We start from the raw sequence: 18,230 nt of genomic DNA, 5'->3' as shown, positions 1-18,230 counted from the left end.
ACTACACGACCATGCTGCACCACTAATCGACCATCCCGCACCACTACACGACCATGCTGCACCACTAATCGACCATCTCGCACAACTACTTGACCATGCCGCACCGCTACATGACCATCCCGCACCACTACACGACCATGCTGCAGCACTAAACCACCATGCTGCACCAGTAAACGACCATCCCGCACTACTTCGCGACACATGCCGCACCAATAAACGACCATCCCATACCACTAAACGACCTTCTCGCTGTGTGTTGTATGAGCACACAGTGCGTATTGTGTGTGCATACCCCAAGTATGTATGTAATTCAACGTCTTAACTACAAGTGAGATTAAATATGGCTGCATTTATAAACTTTATTTTTACGAATAATGTGTTTTTTTTTTCAGATAATTTAGGCTTTAATTAGATGGTGGAGTTAAACAGCCTGCTAATATACATTTTTTTTATCTTATATTTAAATAATTAACATAATTAATTTAAATTATAATGAAATTTAACCATGTTTACCATATGTCTAACAAATACTTAGGGGATCAACTGGTTTTTCAATCAATATTCATAGTTTATTGCGAACAATAAACATGAGTGCGGTAAGTTTGTATAATTTTACAATAAACCGTACAAAAATCAATGCCTAACCAAAAATATAGAAACCCTGTCGTAAGGGCGCTTTAATCTTCTTTTAGATTACTTATGCGCAAAGGAATTACTTTTATATTTGACTGCAATATAAGGGTTTTCATATTCCTGGTCAGGACTACTCGACGCGACGACGTGAAACGTAGGACTGGAACGAAAATTTTGTTTATAGTCAAAAATTTGTTTTTTTAATAAGAATAATAATAAAATAAATATGTCCGAAATATTTTCATACAAATGTTTAGAGGATATCCTCTAAATTCAGTAATTGGTAATGCTTTCGTTCCTATTTTTAAGGACTTAACCTAGATTTAATTTACCCTAAAAAATTTAATTGAAATAACTTATGTGTTATTGTATTTTAATGATTATGAAATGTAATATTCTAGTAAAAATGTGCCTTCTTTAAATAGTATTTACGGATATTTTTAAATGCTAATAATTTTTAGGTTTATAAAATGTAATACTAAAATATAAGAAAATGGCCTGAGCCATATAAATTTAATTCCCAACTGAAATAGTAATTAAGCAAAATCTTAGTAATATAGTTTTCAAACATCTAAGGGGCTCAATCGTCAGAGTAAAAGTAAAAATGTACGCGGGAATGATCTAGAGCCGTCAAAACTACCAATATTTGAACATTTCATTTCAACAAAAAATGTTCGGGAACAGTTATGAATGAAGCAATATTATTAAAAATGTTTTAAGGATTGGAATATTTATAGTTATTAATGTTTAAAATCGTAATCAAATTATATTAATGTTGCTTAAATAAAAGATTAACACATTTTTTCAATTGTTTTATTTTCAACTTCAACCTATTTAACATTGCATTTAAAGAATTGAATTCGCTATAACATTTTACATATCGTAAAATAAATATTAGTTAAATAGGTCAAACATAATACTAAATCTTCATAGTCTATTGAAATGAAATTACAATAACAATGCAAACAATTCTCTTCAAAAATTACATATCACACAGAAAAATAAACATAATTTACACTTATGTACATAAAATGTGTCGCTAATTTAATTTACACTCTTAAAAACGTTATAACGTAACGAAGCAACACTACTATATCGACCGCCATTACAAGTCGCCAACGCGTTTCACACGAGTACAGAGCAGTGCAAAGTGCAGTACTGCTATTGCTTGAACACACTGCAACAGTACTGTGGTCAAGCATTAGCAGTGAGTGCACTGACTTAGGTGCTCTGTGAAGGCATCAGAAACAGTAATGTGGTTTAATTATCTTTCTTCATCCTCGTGCTGGTCATGCGGTAGATGATGGAGTCCCTGCCGGGGTCCATGTCCATGATGGCGTACACGATGGCGACCAGAGTGAACGTGAAGATGACGCCGAACCACAGCAGGATGTTGAAGATGGCAGCGTAGTCCGCGGAGTATGCCTACACACATATTGTATTAGCAAATGGGCGGGAAGGGGATTACAATAATAATTATTATTATTTCTAATTATGAAAGGATGGGAAGGATGTGTAGGAAACGAAAGTCTTCGACTCTACACCCTCCCCCTATTTCCTGTAATTTACATTATTCCAATTCAATGGAACTTGAATGCGATGGGTTTTAACATTTTTCCAGTTGTAATTCAACACTAATTCCAATATCTGGACTGAAATAATATAAATTAGGCAAAAAGGTAGGAAACGTTTGCAAGTTTCAAATGGTATATGGCTATTGGCATTAATGATTTCGCTATTTTAGAGAATACTATTGGGACTTATCTGCCTTATACAATATTACAAGTCACATTAAAAACATATTCATGATTTAGCAACCATTTTTAATTGTCAATTAAACTTTTATTTATTAAATTATCAGGTTTTACTTATTTTAAATGAAAAAGTTAAGATAGATTAATTTTAGCCTCTACATATTTCCTAAATGGTTCAATGGATCTTATTGTTTGGCAAAGATGTAGAACATAGTCTGGAAGAAGACATAGTCTATTCATATTTTTTTTTAATACCGTGCGGGCGACTAAAAGGCTATTGCTAAGATATGTAGTTGACATTATCGCTAGAGCAGTATGTAATGAAGTATTAGTGGTGGTGTGGTGGTGTGGTGGTGTGGTGGTGTGGTGGTGTGGTGGTGTTGTGGTGCGGTGGTGTGGTGGTACCGTGGCGCTGGGCGGCGAGGCGGTGGTGGTGGGGGGCGTGGGGGCCTGGCGCGGCAGACGCACGTGGCGCACGGCGCGCCGCGTGTGCGCCACGTCCGTGCACACCACCGACACCAGCACCGCGCCGTCGTACGCCTTCGAGAACGCCTTGCTCAGCTCCATCAGCTCCTCGCCTGGACATACCATTACCATCTCTAATTCTATCAAACAACATATACTACTCTTATTGAACATATAACAGTAGGAAAGAAACTCAACCATTTTTACATTCTTACTTTAATTATTATCGAAATTATTCGAAAAATGGACCTCTAAACAGTTGTGAACATACTCTCTACTTTACTTATAATTATAACTCAATCATCTTCTCATTCTAATTCTGTTTATCATGAAAATTATTAGAAAAACATACAGCTAATTAAAAATTAATATGACACTAAGTTTTCCTGCTTCAGATCAATTTATCTTCAGTCATCTTAGTTGTCGTTTCGTTCTTGATCATGTCACCTTCTTTCACACAATCCATCCATTTATTTCTAGGCTTACCTCTACTGTACCTTCACACTCATAACTAAAGTTCTCCCTGTAAACATTGCTTTTTGGTTTCATTACAACTGGCACTTATTGAGACTTCATCAAATACACTAATATCTTATCACACACAGAAATTTATTCATTCTTAATTTAATGAGTTGAAATGCTTAATAAATCACTAATAATAAGAAAAATGATTATGAATATTATCTATTCTATCTTTTGGAATTGAAGTCAGTCTTTTATGCTTCAGGTCAAAGTTATTACTAGACTTACCTAAAAGTTTCTTTGCCTCCTTAGTCTGCAAGGAGTTGGGACCGTGGAGGTCGGACAAGACGTGCAGTGAACGGAATCTGAAGTTGTAGAAATCAATGATGTTGTCCGGGCTGATTGCACCTGCATTGATCTGTCAAAAATATAATTCCCATTAAACATACCAAATCACTGACAATATTAATTGACAAGGTTTTAGCAATAGGGATAATATTAAACAATCACAGTCTAGATCAGTGATTCTCAACCTTTTTTAGTTGTGGCACATATTTAATGATTTCAACTTTTGGCAGCACACAAAGAAAAAGATAAAAATGACTTACTACAACACACTGTATAAATAGTTTATGACAAAAATATGCAAAATTTGGCGGCACACTTTTGAAATTTGGCACACAAAAAAGTGCCGAGGCACAGTGGTTGCGAATCACTGGTAGATATACATTACAATTGTTTGACCTAATTTTATAAACGTAAGTTGTGACTTACACAAACAAAATATAACTTAGTTGATTTGATAGCTTGTTAATGCACTTTTGATTTTTTTTATTTTATTGCATTAAATAAGAAAACTACTAGATAGTTGGTTGAAATACCAAATAACAAGCACCATCTGTCAAAAACAGTTCAACATCCAGGAGCAGAGTTATAAAGTAACAGGAATACAAAAGAAATATGTACAGATGAATTGAGAAATGCTCAAGGTGATTGTGACAAAACTTGCCTTGCTAATGAAAAGTTTCAAAGCCTCCAATTCAGCCAAAAATTGATAATCTTCTTCAACACTGATTTTTAAATGCTGCAGCGTTTGCTTCGGTACCTTTGGTGGTGCCATATCACCAAACACAGCAGAGAAAGACTGAAACTGAATTAACAATAAAGATATGAAAATTTATAATTTTTTTTATTTCATTGGTGTGATTTTAATCATTTTCTTAACTTATATCTTACCAAATACTGCACATAAGTATTATGACATGTTCAAATTAATTTAATTTGTTTTGATTAAAGTAAGATATATTACCTCTCCGGGGTTGGAAAGCTGGATATTTGTGAGTATGTTTCCACCATTGCTGAAACGCTGCTCAATCCTATGTTTGATGACATTGAATGTGTCCGGTTCATACTCATCCACCACTAGCGGATAGTTTCTTCCTTTAGATTCAACCTTCACAAAAAGTTTAAAAAATTAATAAAAACCACCATCCTGCCTGAGTACACTATCATACAAAGTATAGTGGATCTGAGATGTAATACTTACAATACTGCCAAGGCTAGATACACCTTCAACATAAACCTCGACAATAGCTTCTGGAGTGTTGAAGGGATCGACGATTGATAATCCATTCCATGCAGAGTTCTGTAAAGAAGTATTTATGAATGTCATAATTACTTGTACAATAAATAACTACGTAAGATGTCTATCTAGCAAAATCCAATACACAATTAATAAATGAATCCATATACAAAAACTACGAATACCTGATCAACGGAGAGACCAAAAGAAGCCGAGAATATCTCTTTAAGTAAGCTTTCCTCGACTTCAGAGGTACCCGAGAATTTTAAGGACTCTGGGCTATGGAGCACACTGAACTCTCCAGCGCCATTAGCACCTAGGAAAGTCAAATACGATTAGCGCTTTCAAAAACATTAAATAGGAAATGTAAAGTATATTATACTTACCAAGGATTGATAAAACAAGGGTCAGGCAAAATAGAGCCATTATTACACCCATATTTCTTGAATGCAGACGAATGACTGTCATATGATTAAAGTCTTACCAATAAGAATATTAAAATAACGAATTATATTTTTCATTGGCAACATCGCAAACGTGGAAAGGTATTTTCCGAAAGATCAATAATTTACATGAAAAATAAAGTGTTTGTTTATTAAGATAATAGTTAATTAGTAGTTAAAAGAATATCGTTTATAGCGCTAGTTCGATAATTTAGTAATTCAGTTAATCTCTAAAAAAATATGCAAAAATAACTTTTTTAATCCAAGCGAATCGGGCACTAATCTCTGTAAATGGATAGGTGATTGCTTAGAAATTATGCTTTTGCTTTGTTCTGATTTAAAAGTGCCTGTTGGTCTTTATGACAGCTAATTCTTTTGTTAATTCATTATTAGAACAAATCGTCACCGCCAACCGGTAATCGGCATCGCAAAAATTGTGAAAATTTACTTGTTACAAAAATCACTTCGTGTAGCCTGTCCATTTGTAGAGGTCAGTAAAAGTTAGGTTTTGCCATATATAAAGTAAAACGTTATTAGTTAGCTTTTTCGAGTGATCGATAACGTGATTTTATCAACTTGTTCATCATATCGTACTTTTAACCAAGAATGATCCGAAAACCGACGAATACAATAAAATACCACTAGCGATATCTACGTTAATTCAGGGTAAATTCAACTAGTTAAATTAAAAACGGTCGACTGCTTAAAGTTGTAACTGGTTGTAACCGTTGTTAGTTGTTTCGCTGAATCAACGCTCATCACATCCCTAATCGGAACCGGTCGGAAATCGGTAAGTCAAACGAAGTCTAGAATTTACCGAAACGTGAATTTGTATAATTCAATCAGTTTTTAGTCTTATATTCGTATCATTAATATAAAATAACAACATTAGAACAATCATGACAAACGAAACTGCCTGCCCTCCGCCAGTTTTGTGGGCACAGAACAAAGAAGACGTTTTTCTAACATTTAACGTTGAGGCTAAAGATCCGGACATTAAAATAGAGAAAAGCACGGTTTATTTTAATGGTATTAATGCACGAGACAATAAAACATATGAAGTTACAATACCTTTACACGATGCTGTTGTACCCGAAAACAGTAACTTTGTGAATAAAGGTAGGTGCATAGAAATGGTGCTTCGCAAAGAAAATGTGACTGGTCGTTTTTGGTCCTCACTTACGAGTGATAAGAAAAAACCACATTATTTGAAAATAGATTTTAACAAGTGGTGTGATGAGGATGATGAAGAAGTCGAGGATACGGGAGCTTTAAATGTCAATGAAATGTTGGAGGCTATGGTTGGCGACAGAGGTGCCGGTGATAAGAAACCATCTTTTGATGATTTAGAAAGTGACTCCGATGACGACAATTTGCCGGATCTAGAGTGAAGTTATTTGTAGCGTTTAGTGCCTTAAAATACAGTTCATTGTGTATGTTAAGGTTTACACAGTTTTTAAGTACCTAATTTTCTTCATGTTACCAGGTGTAATAATTGAACAGAACATGTTTTGACTCATTAAACTTTTGGTTTTGTAATAAAAACATACAGATGGACAAATTATGCTTATGATTAGTTTCATTAACTTTTAGTTTCATTTTCTTCATCATTCATCCAAGTTCAAGTCATTTCTTTTTACTTATCTTTTTTTATATAATTGGGGAACTATTTTAATAGTAGATAGATTTATTGTGCTTGTTATGAGCAAAAACTTCCACAAATGTATCAATAAATTTCAAATGTTGCATCATTAAATTTAAAGTAACATGAAATGAAACTTATAATTCTTACATAAAACTATACTGGATTTGTTTTAATTTGCACCCAATCTGCATGAAATAATTGTTGGCCTATCCATAATGTACTCTGACGTTACTTGAGAATAAATGTAAAAATATATTTGTGTTTTAATTTCATCCCTATCTAAGAAAGGTGCTCAGCCATGAGCAGTTACAGCTTTTGGAGATATTCAGATAACTATTGCAGACTGGTATTGAAGGTAAAAACTAGGGAATAAATCTGTAGTGCTAGAATTTATTTGCAGCTATCCCTCTCCCTTAGTAACCACTTAATCACTGAGTGCAACAGTGAGTAAATACAAGTATTAAAGTTTACTCATGAAATGTTATAAATACTATTATTAAGACTACAGGCAAAAGCTTAATTATGGTAATTCTTATTTAGGTTCAGAATATAACAAGTAGTTTTGAAGAAATAACAAAGATAGACTAAGTCTTCAGCTATTGAAAATTTAATGGTTGACACCTTTCTCCTTATCATTTTGACCGACTTCCCAGAACAAAGAGGTACTCAATTTGTCTGTATGGTTTTGTTTTCTTTCTTTGCTCCTGCTATATATAAGGTATGCTTACAAATGTCAATAAAAATCTTTGAATACTAATTAGGGTTGTGGGGATGGGCATTATATGTATGTAAAAAGATCAATTAAGCAAAATTGAATGTACACAACACTAACACTTTATTTGGATTCAGTTACTTTAACAGCTATATTGTATAAATGGAACTGCTGACCATGCCTTTTTAAATTCAATGTAACAGCCATACAGTAAATTAATCTGTTGAGACTTTCACATTTAAGAATATATGAAGCTCCTTGCCCCGGTGAAAATATTGGAGCTCCATAAGTTTGGCAATCGAACATGAAATATGAAGGACCTATTCTTCCAAAAGATAAATTCTTTGTAGGGCTGACCAATACGCCTAGTTTGTTAGTTTCAAAGAAATATTCCAAAGCTTTACTCAAATTAAATCTATCCGGATATGTATTGTAGACGAATCCAAATATGACTTTAGTGAAGGTGACCGAAAAAGAATACGGATATAAGCCATTGAATGTGGTATCCAAGTCTTCGATAGTTATTTCATGATTGACGTTAGTTCCGATTTTTTCGTGCGTTTTAGCGTGATATTTATCGCCACCGGACACGATACCGTCCAGAAGACTGCTAGTCCAAGCGCTGAGGTTGCACACCTCCGTCATGTAGGCGGCCAGACAGCACGTGGCGAGGTACTGCTTGCCGCGGTGCTCTTCGTCGAATCGCGGGTCTAAAGGATGTATGTTGCCCCACAGCGAGTAGAGATCACCGGGAAATTCTATATCCCAGTCCTTCCACATCGACTTCGGTATGCCTCTTTTAACTCCCGCATCGTTCAACGGATTCATCCGTGACCACGGTATCATCTCAATATTTAACCAGTACATTTTCTCGTCGACCAAAGGCCGTGGTTTCCTACGCTTTAAGTATGGCAAATTTGGATTTTGGTCGGGCTTGAAAAGCGGACTGAGACGATAGTTGAGGGCTGAATGTTTGGGTGCTGTTTTTACAGATGTCAATTCGAATGTATAGAATTCTGGTTGTTCTGCTTTCTCCCCGACTGTATTTCGTATCCTCCGTATGACTCCATCTATAGATCGGTACAGCGTCCACGTCGCCACGGAACCTGCAGATTTTACTGGAGCTTTTGGCTGTTTACTTTCAACGATAACTTCCGGCTCTTCATTGGATGGGGCTGGATTGGGATCGAAAAGATGATAGTATCCATCCATACGACACAGAACCATACTGCAACTGGGAAATCTAATTATAACAAAACGAAGACGTCTTAAAACGGCATTCAAATACTGTTCTAAAGTTTTCTCGGTATTATCATTTATCACAAGGATTTTCTTAATGTTGACATCTATTAATTTTCCCTCCAGTATAATGTTTTTGATTACTCTCTTTTCGCAAACATTCAGATTTGTCGCCTTTTCGAATATCTCTAAGCCTTTTTCGATACACGTATCGATCATGATATGATCCCATGTTCTTATTGGATGCATAGCGGCCATTAGCATTGCAATTAGACTCACGAAATGTGAAGCCTTCACTTCAGAACTAGCTGATCTGTCGTTGAGAGAGGTAGTTCCTTCAATTCTGTAAAGGCCTTGAATCTGTTGATAACCAATCACAGTTTCGCTTTTAGGTTCAGAAAAATCGACGGAGGTTTTCTTGTCTTTGTCTTTGCCCTTTGGGTCGACTAACGTTTGTTTCGATTTACTGGAAGTAGGCGCACCAGCTGAATAGTCATAATCCTCCGGTAGCTTCATCCTTGGTTCTTTCAAAAGTTTTCTCACTAAAATTTTGCTCAGGACAAATTGTTGGTCATCGCCGATCCCGTCTTTGTTGTAAAGCATTCTAAAATTATGAAATACTCTATTAGGTTATTCTAAAAAGATAAGTGTTGGCGTCGCTACTTATTGTTATTTATGTTAAAAAGATATATATAATTAATTTCATGAGATGCATAAACAACTCGAATGAGTTACGAGAGTATTGTTCTGTTTATGGAAGGTCCATTATAAGGTGTAGTCTAACCAACGAAAGATTTGATCAAGTGAGGTGTCGCTCGTAGAGTTGGGCTTTGGGTATTAAATAATTATTAACTTATCCTGTTACAAATTCATTTACCTGATAACGAGATCATGCAATGATTTAAACCGCAAGAAGCAAGCATTATTTCCCTTGCCTTTCTCTTCCCTGATGCCTAAGGGACTGCAGGGACCTCCATCGAACAGGTAATACAAACCATTCTTTCTGAAAAATGCTCCACTGTACGAAGTAGTGGTTATCATTCCCCTGTCATGTTTGTTAAAGAACTTTTTACTTATAATATTTTCAAGTTGCCACGACGGGCCTTCTGTCACCACGTCGATATGCGCTTGATACGTCTGCGAAATAACGTATTGATAAAATCATTGTAAAACATATTCACTTACTGATCTTATGGAATAAACGTTACCTGGTGTCCTATTGTGATTTTTGGAATTATATGTACTGGAGCGAGTTGAAATTTTTGCAGTTTATTTTTATACAATTTTTTACCCGAGTCTATAACGAAGTTTACGATTTCAGGCGTCCAAGTGCTGATCATGTATTTATAGGAAGTGACGATGGCCATTATAGCTGCGAAGGGTAAGACGCTGGGAGCGTCCCCGCCCGTTATGGCGGAAGTGCCGCGGATAATCTGAGAGTTATCGGGCAAAGTCTTGAAGTTGCTCGGTTTGTAAAGTTCCTCAGACGGTGTAGATTCGACTAGAAGTTCGTCCAATGGCGGAGACAGTTTCTTGCGGTACTGGCGCAGCTTGGACCGCTGGCGAGCATCTTCTGTCAAAAGAATCTTGCGGTCCACTTTGACCGGCTCAAATGTTTGAACTTCTTCTTCGGCAATCTCCATAGGTGCAAGCTGAAATTTGACAAAATTATATGATTTATACGATTCACAGGGAAACTAATCAAAACTAAAGCTTACAAATACAGAAGTTTGTGAAAAGTGATATAAATTCCGCGCGGAATTAAAAACTAACAAATGCAAGTAGCCTATAAGTCCTTTCAGACTATCTCCTACATCTATGCCAAATTTAACTGAAATCCGTTCAGCCGTTTTGGCTACAAACTCTAACAAACATCCTTCCATCCATCGATCTAAACTTTCGGATTTGTAATATTAGCATAAAGTATGATTATTATGTGAGTATGATAATACGGGAACTTCAGGCTCAGGCTGCGGCGAGGGCGGCGGCGGCGGTAGTGGCGGCGGCAGCTCCTCCGCCTTCCTTCTCGCTTCTTCTTCTTCCGCTTTCTTTCTTTCCCTCTCTTCCTTCTTTCTTTGTATCGCCTCCTCGTCTTCCTCTTCTTCCTCTGCTTCTTCCTATTTAAAAAAAGAATGAGGTTACAAGTAACGCAGTTTAAAAACATTTTAAATATGCAAGAGGAAATTATTACTACAAAAATATATTAATAGATACGAATTACTTATGTCTTTTAAAGAATAGTCATTTTAATTGAAGGTATAATAATTGTAATAATGTATGTACTAAAAACTTTTTACATACCTCTACACCTCCTTCTGGTGGCTAAAAAAATAAAATTTAAACTTAAATCTCATAATGAACAGACGGACAAAAGATAGCATAAGATAAGTTGTATATGTAGTATGGTTTGGTATCGTATATAGGTATCAATTATTAAATGCAAACGCATTACACATTGAGAAGGACTGACGTAAGATAAAATTTAAAACCCAATTACAAAATATCAACACGGCCGAAAGTTATTGGTTAAAAATATTGGTTCCTTATACTAAACTACGATGTATTAGTTAGTATTTCGTTTATAGACAGGTGTATATTTATAATGCAGTTTTCGTCAGTAAACTGCTTTGGCAGTTTGGCAAAATATGTTTTCTAGTAAATTTAAGTTACTTATAAAATAAAATAACAGAAGTTACAGGCAAGGGTGGCGGGGTGGGCGGCGGCGTGGGCTCCGGATCGGGGTCGGGCTCCGGCGGCTCGCGGCTCTTGTCGCGCGGCACCGGCCACGGCGGCACCACCTGCGTCACCGACACCGTCGGCGAGTCCAGGTTCACTAGCACACAACACTCATTTATACAAGAAACCTTAATGCGCGGTGTACACTTGGCATTCATATACTCTATAACTGGACAGTCGATCGTCTTGCGCCAGTGCGTTCATACAATCTATCAATTAATTTAAAAGTGGTAGAGCCCACTTTAACATCTCCGCACGAATAGGCCGGCTCGGCCGGTGTAATACCACGACCACACAGTAGATAGGCTTGCAGTGGGAGCAATTCCGCGTACAGTCAGATTAGTGTGGTGGTGGTGGGTTAATTTTAGTCTCTTTCCCTTTCCACCCTTTTTTTAGAGGAAGGTATGGAGAAGAAAAGTGGATTTGATGACAGAGGAGACGCATAGGAAGATGAAATATTCTATTTATATGTGTTTCCGCTCCTGTCGATTAAGGGTAGGCAACGCATCTGAAATTGTGGATGTCTATATGGGCAGTGGTCGCTTCGCCATTTAAGTGGTTTCAGGTGGTCGTCCGCTCGTTTGCCACCTTATAAGATAAAAAAAATCTACCTATCCATATAATGTACTGGCCGTGGCAACTTGTCCACTGCACTGGCCAAGTGTAAAGGCATTATGTAGGCAAGTAAACGTATACTAGAAGTACTAGAGAACTACGGCGTGCTGAATTCGAAGGCGCAGCGCCAATGTGATGTAATGTAAGACGTTCAAATCAAATTAAACCCCAAATATATTTTAACGACTGTTTCTGTTAACTAAATAAATCATTATAACTTTTAAAGTTTTTACCAATTTTCGGTTGTTCAGGTTCGGGTTCCATGTTCTTGTAACGCAGAGGTATCGGCGGCAGATAGTCATCTTGTATGCTGTCCACTAACGATATAATATCACCCATTTGTTCCTCATCAACACGAGCCTGGAAATATTCATTGAAAGAAACAAGTTTAAGTTAGTATTTGTACCTGCAGGCATAAAAAATCATAACACTCCTGTAAGAAAAACACGTGGATTCATATACCTTTCCTACGTCGTCCACGGGATCCGCAGCAAGAATTTCATGAACGACCTCCTTGCCGTCGCCATGACCTTTACTAGAGACCAAGTACTTTTCCCTTCTCTTAAACTTGCCACCGGGCAACTCCTCGTCACTTAATGTACACACAATTTGTTTCTGTAAAAGTCGCAACATGTGAACAAGTATGATTGGAGAGGTACATTTAGAATTTAGCTATTGAATATGTAACTGGCTACATAGAAAATATCAAAAGTGCTTGTGTACGTTACATTTTTATAATACCTTTGGTTCTCGCTTCTTTAACTTAAGTACTTTAAATGCATGGATATAAAACGGAGTAGTAACGGGTAGATAATCCCAATTTTTAGTCAACACCGCCGCCATTGTTTCCGGGTTCAACAGCATCCAACAACATGCCTTGCCCACAGTATGGGACCGCAAACCATCAGTAGTGCGAGGATAGCAATCGAATAAATAATACATGTCTTTCTGTCTCCACACAGCGAGAGAATAATTGTTGAATTCTAAAATACCGCTGTTGTATTCACGGTTAAAGAATTCTTCTAGACCTGTCTTAATGTTCAAGAAGCAATCTTTAGTCGTAAACAGTTGGCCTTTTACTCTTTCTCTATATATTATTATCTCGCACGCGAACGGACCGAGAGTGATCTCATTGGGAATGTTGTCTATCGTTATATCGATAACTACTTTTGGATGAGCGCATTCAACATATAGTTTGTTGCCTAATCGCAATATCTTATCTAGAGTCTTTGTAAACCATGTGTTCGGTGGAGAAATCTTCGCATAAGTCATCGCCACCACAGCAATTGTTAAAGCCTGACGGAATTTCGTGTCTTCAAAACATCTGTCTCCAAGATGCATGTTAGCATTAACAATTGCGCAATTTTCATTTAAAATTCTGTAACTCATCATTGCTTTTTCCGCTTGAGTCAATTCTTTGTCCGATTCGAAATCTTCGTCGGCGTTTTCGTCCATCATTTTTAAAACTTTAACAGGAGCTAAAACAAACTTCTGATCTTCAACTACACTTCGAGCTAAGACAACTTGAGCGACGGAAACTACATCTTTGACGTTTATTAGAGCTGAAGCGCCGTTTGTAAAGTTTGAATACGCGCGAGAGTCTCTGCCGGCGGGGTCAAAAATATAGAAACATATTTTGTCCTTCCAGATCACAACCTTTAAGACACTGAAAAAAAGTTAATTGGAATTATATATCTCAACACATTCTATAAGAGAAAGCTATCGCTTTCAATTCAATACAAAATTTGAAATGAATCTCTAACTTATGATTAAAACTTACCGAGTAAGTAAGATCCCAGCCCTATTATCAGCGAAGAATGCTTTCAAACCTCTACACAGGTTGTATACAGTTGGATCGACTGACATCGTGTAGCCCACCACGTCGGGCTCTCCCAATAAGACCTGCATTCGCTTCCCATTTAAATTTAACGTTTGTTTTTTACCAAATGGCAACACTTCGCACATGCCTTGAACAGAAGAGTGGTCGTGCACTTTTTCTAGACATTGCAAATACCTATAATGACAACAATAACATTAGTATCACGTAGTTCTCTTGAATTGTCACTGTCAGATAACGTAACAAAATCCCATATTTCCATCACATATTTTACACATTCCTTTGTTATCAGACAATTCACAATTTAGTGGGACAGGCCCTAAATAAAACTGAGTCAAAACTAAATCTTTGTGTATGTCTAAAAACTGGTAATTCTTAGAGATATAAGAAGCTGCGTGAAATTTCATTCATTGTATTATGTCAGGTCATGTCGTAAAAGTTACAAGCCAAGTACCACTGGTCCCCGGCGTCTATGAGGTTGTCAATTAACTTCATCGTCCACTGCTTGGGATGGTAATGGAAGGCGAGGCAGTACGCCATCACACTCATCGTCAGCGCCTGTCGACCTCGTGACCTGTTTCCTGTATGAAACAATCACTTATTTTTTGCTCGTCTCGTTATTTACACATAGCTACCTAAGTAAATAAAAAATTATTATTTCAACTGGTAAAGTAATGAGTGGTATTCAAAACCGTATTGTCTTACCAAATTTGCTGTCGTACATGTTGAAAGAGCCAGTCAATATGCCGTAATGAATATCAGCCTTTTTCTCTTTAGTGCATGGCAACACTGTTAACGAGTGAGTTTTCAATGTCCCCCTTTTGAGATTCGCTGGGATGTGGACCTTGAAACATATTTGAGTAACATTAAATGCAATAAGTACATTTGAATATCTCATAATACAATCTTAGTCGTATTAGGTACGTGTTCTGGCTTCGGAATTTCATCCAGACCGCATACTGAATCGTCATCTTTCAAATGTTTTTGTGTTCCTCTAGCTCTTGGTTTTCCATCAGTCACTCCTATACTTGGGAACGGAATATCTAAATGACGGCTAAAATAATCATCAAATATATTGAAACAGTGGAAAGCAATAGACATACTATATCGTATCAAGTATTAAATATTGTATACTACCTTCTCCTTGCTTCTCGTAACCGTCTTCGTATTGCAGCACATTTCCTGAAAAGTATAAATTTTTTAACATTTCGTACAGTAGAAAAAAAAACAAATTTGCTAACAAGTAATTAATTAAACTCACCGACATTTTTTTCCTGTACATTTTTTCGAACCACAGACCCTGTCAATAACCATGTTATTATTATTCTTTCTATTCTATTACAAAAAGAAAATATTTTTATGCATATGTAATTTTACCTTAATTTACGCCGCTTTCTTTTAGCTCCTACCCTTCTAAAATAATAACACTTGTTTATAAATAAAATTAAAATAAAAACAATGCAAACAAAAACATCAATTTACCCCGGTCCACCAACAACTGGTATGTCCACAACAAAATCTTTATCTGCGTTTATGACGATCCCACTGTGAGGTTTTACTAATCTGAAATAATAAATTCCGTTTTGTTAAACGTTTCTTTTAACGTTAATCTTATTTAGAATGGACGGGTCTAAATCTAGTCGGTATTAGTTTCGTTATCAGTGTTTCAAATCTAGCTGTTCTTAATTAGTACATACATATGTTATGAAAATTTAATTAATTTAATTTCAGTAAATTTTAAATATGCACTTACTCGTGTCCCGATTGCGCAGGCAAGGGCGGCTGTACTTCTTTAGGCTGCACACTCGCTCGCTGCACGCTGATAAATTCTCCGCTTGTTTTTGGACTTGGTACCTATTGGTTGTGAATACACATTATTGTTGCATTACTGTACTTAAATTTAATAAAAATAATATTAAGAAAAGTCTATATGTAATAAGAGAACACAACAACATGACATTTTTTTTATTATCTACAGAAGACAAAGAATAAATCAAGTCAAATGCTGTTATAACAAATTAGAACTTAAAACTTACTTTTAATATTGATTTATCTGATGGTGTATGTTTTATTACAGCCGTAGGTTCCGGCAAATGTATATCTCCAGATAACATATCGTAATACCGCACTCTCTTCTTTTCTGTTCTCCTTCTACCTAATATGCTACCACTTCCTTCAGACGACGAGCCGAAACCATAATCAGGAAGCGTTGATCTTTTAAAAATATATACTTTTAATGAACTAGTACAGCAAAGTACTATGGATAATTATTATTTTTAAACCATACTTAAATATAATAGCATATATTATGGAGCTCAAAAACAGAATGCGGTGCTTCTTGGCACGACTCGAATTGTTCGCCGGTTTTTCTCCCTTTCCTCCTAACCCTCGGCCGTTTGGTCTCTCCCGCCGGTAGAATTCTGACTGGCTGGGATTTTTTATGTATATTACTCTATACATTTTATAAAATCATATACAGTATGTTTTAATTATGTATTTATTTTTTTTGATCATAGCCAGCTAGATCGGAAACAAAAACTAACATAACACTCCTCTATATACTTAACTGATTTACTTAATTACCTTGATTGTTTGTACCGCGGTGGTGCCAATGATTCTATAGGGCAATGAGATATGTACCGCAACCTAAAATTATTAATATAAATAATTAGTATAATCGGTATTCCTGTTCCGTACACACCCTTTTCCTCCTAAAAAAGGGCAGGAACAATAGAATATCGAGCAAACATCCACACTGACGGGAACTCTGTAACTTCCAGTTCATAACTGTCTTCTGTGCAGTTTGTAAGTTTTGAAATTCAGAACCTATTATTACCATCAAGTATACCGACAGAATTGTATTCTTTCCGAAGATTTGAATTGCAGCCGACGTAATATAAGTCATGACTTGATCCATATAGAAGTCCCGGATTTTTAGAGAAATTATTACCTTGTGTGCATGGACGGAGTCATCGGCACGCACGTGTCTTTGTAATGCCGCGGCTTAAAAGGCTTGGTCTTGAAATATGGACGTTGAACATTCTTGCATTTTTTATACTCTTTTTCAACTTGAATTGAAAAAGAAAATAGACGTTAGAATTATAAAGTTCAATTGAATAACTCTTATTGCCACGTTGAGAAGATAAATCTTCACTAAAGGCTGAATTAACCATTAATTATGAACAAATAAAATTGAAATATTTTAAATACTTACGCTCCTCTTGAAATAATAGAGCTTCAATAATTTCTTGAACATTCTTACAATCCGTAAATTGGATATGTTTACAGTATTTCTTATAATTTCCTGGACATTTACAGGGACTAAAATTAAAGCAAAAATGTAATGATTTCAAATGCGATTACATACGATGAATCATCATTTATCTAAAGATTGCAAATTATTTGCCGAAATACCTAAGCGATTGCACGTATACATCGACCATTGCAGATGTTGCCTAACTTTGGTCAACGGAGGAAGGGACGCACAGAAAGATGTTTTACATTCCTATGCGTCCTTGACTCCGTCAAATACACTTTCCCTTCCCATCCTTTCCTTATAAGAGTGGTAAGGAAATGTTAACTAAAATTAGGCCTCACGTCTGTTTTCTGTGTGCTCGTATTATTTTTTACTGGTGTCTATCACTATTAAAGATCACCGTTTATTACAGCAGCTATTATTTCTATACTAATTAGATAAGGTATTAAATATACTCTAATAAACATTTTAAATTGTTCTCGCAGTTTGATTTCGCTTACCGTTTTTTGCGTTCCATTGTAAAACATAAAAAAAATCCTGATTTTTATGCAGTTAATTACTTACGAATTTAGTACATGATTGATACGAAAATACACTTTTATTTTGACATATTTTAATAAAACATTATAAATTGATATTTGTATGACTTTGATTTTAGAATTAAAATGTCTTTGGTGAACTCTTTGACAATTGAGAAAAGTGTGTAGAATATATAACACAATTTAAATGAGGTTGCATATAATCCATTTTTATAATATTAATATGTATAACCCTAAACACACAACTTGTATTTAATTTTGATTTTTACGTAAGGTTATGTAATCCATACAAATTAACTTAAGACCTGGGAC

At 35.8% G+C, this 18,230-nt stretch overlaps 3 protein-coding genes across 3 annotated transcripts; 1 reads left to right on the top strand and 2 right to left on the bottom strand.

Moving 5' to 3' along the window:
* Window positions 1-1,821: 1,821 nt before the first annotated feature.
* LOC106104286 (renin receptor) lies at window positions 1,822-5,392 on the bottom strand. Its single transcript, XM_013284291.1, has 8 exons — window positions 5,283-5,392; window positions 5,082-5,212; window positions 4,861-4,959; window positions 4,624-4,767; window positions 4,324-4,464; window positions 3,603-3,732; window positions 2,793-2,965; window positions 1,822-2,058 (listed from the first exon to the last, which is right to left on the bottom strand). The coding sequence occupies exons 1-8, from the start codon at window positions 5,362-5,364 to the stop codon at window positions 1,894-1,896; spliced, it is 1,065 nt and encodes a 354-aa protein (XP_013139745.1). The 5' UTR covers window positions 5,365-5,392; the 3' UTR covers window positions 1,822-1,893.
* A 578-nt stretch (window positions 5,393-5,970) lies between these two features.
* Window positions 5,971-7,239, top strand: LOC106104094 (uncharacterized protein CG16817-like). Its single transcript, XM_013284039.1, has one exon. It carries the CDS (start codon window positions 6,239-6,241, stop codon window positions 6,728-6,730), a length of 492 nt encoding a protein of 163 aa, XP_013139493.1. The 5' UTR covers window positions 5,971-6,238; the 3' UTR covers window positions 6,731-7,239.
* Window positions 7,240-7,795: 556 nt separating this feature from the next.
* LOC106104319 lies at window positions 7,796-18,005 on the bottom strand. The gene is made up of 23 exons (XM_013284338.1): window positions 17,880-18,005; window positions 17,338-17,444; window positions 17,074-17,191; window positions 16,707-16,769; window positions 16,160-16,337; window positions 15,877-15,977; window positions 15,606-15,686; window positions 15,501-15,536; window positions 15,385-15,423; window positions 15,261-15,305; window positions 15,048-15,177; window positions 14,829-14,967; window positions 14,578-14,704; window positions 14,067-14,300; window positions 13,028-13,952; window positions 12,749-12,901; window positions 12,520-12,646; window positions 11,632-11,768; window positions 11,237-11,257; window positions 10,888-11,052; window positions 10,144-10,587; window positions 9,813-10,072; window positions 7,796-9,539 (listed from the first exon to the last, which is right to left on the bottom strand). Exons 1-23 carry the CDS (start codon window positions 17,894-17,896, stop codon window positions 7,820-7,822), a joined length of 5,367 nt encoding a protein of 1,788 aa, XP_013139792.1. The 5' UTR covers window positions 17,897-18,005; the 3' UTR covers window positions 7,796-7,819.
* Window positions 18,006-18,230: the final 225 nt, after the last annotated feature.

This window comes from Papilio polytes, unplaced genomic scaffold (genome assembly GCF_000836215.1).
Source record: "Papilio polytes unplaced genomic scaffold, Ppol_1.0 DF823691.1, whole genome shotgun sequence".
In the NCBI taxonomy this organism is placed as follows: Eukaryota; Metazoa; Arthropoda; class Insecta; order Lepidoptera; family Papilionidae; genus Papilio; species Papilio polytes.
The sequence above is the reverse complement of the archived record's forward strand: the minus strand, read 5'-3'. Positions and strand labels throughout refer to the sequence as shown.

Excerpts from the sequence above, each read along its gene's own strand:
- LOC106104286 (XM_013284291.1), bottom strand. The coding sequence starts at position 5,364 with ATGACAGTCATTCGTCTGCATTCAAGAAATATGGGTGTAATAATGGCT. Across the intron at positions 4,465-4,623 it reads AGCTTTCCAACCCCGGAGAG|TTTCAGTCTTTCTCTGCTGT; the intron begins GTAATATATCTT and ends TTGTTAATTCAG. Across the intron at positions 2,966-3,602 it reads GGAGGCAAAGAAACTTTTAG|GCGAGGAGCTGATGGAGCTG; the intron begins GTAAGTCTAGTA and ends TGGTATGTCCAG.
- LOC106104094 (XM_013284039.1), top strand. The coding sequence starts at position 6,239 with ATGACAAACGAAACTGCCTGCCCTCCGCCAGTTTTGTGGGCACAGAAC.
- LOC106104319 (XM_013284338.1), bottom strand. Across the intron at positions 14,968-15,047 it reads AAATTCCGAAGCCAGAACAC|GTCCACATCCCAGCGAATCT; the intron begins GTACCTAATACG and ends ATATGTTTCAAG. Across the intron at positions 13,953-14,066 it reads GCTGGGATCTTACTTACTCG|TGTCTTAAAGGTTGTGATCT; the intron begins GTAAGTTTTAAT and ends ACTTTTTTTCAG.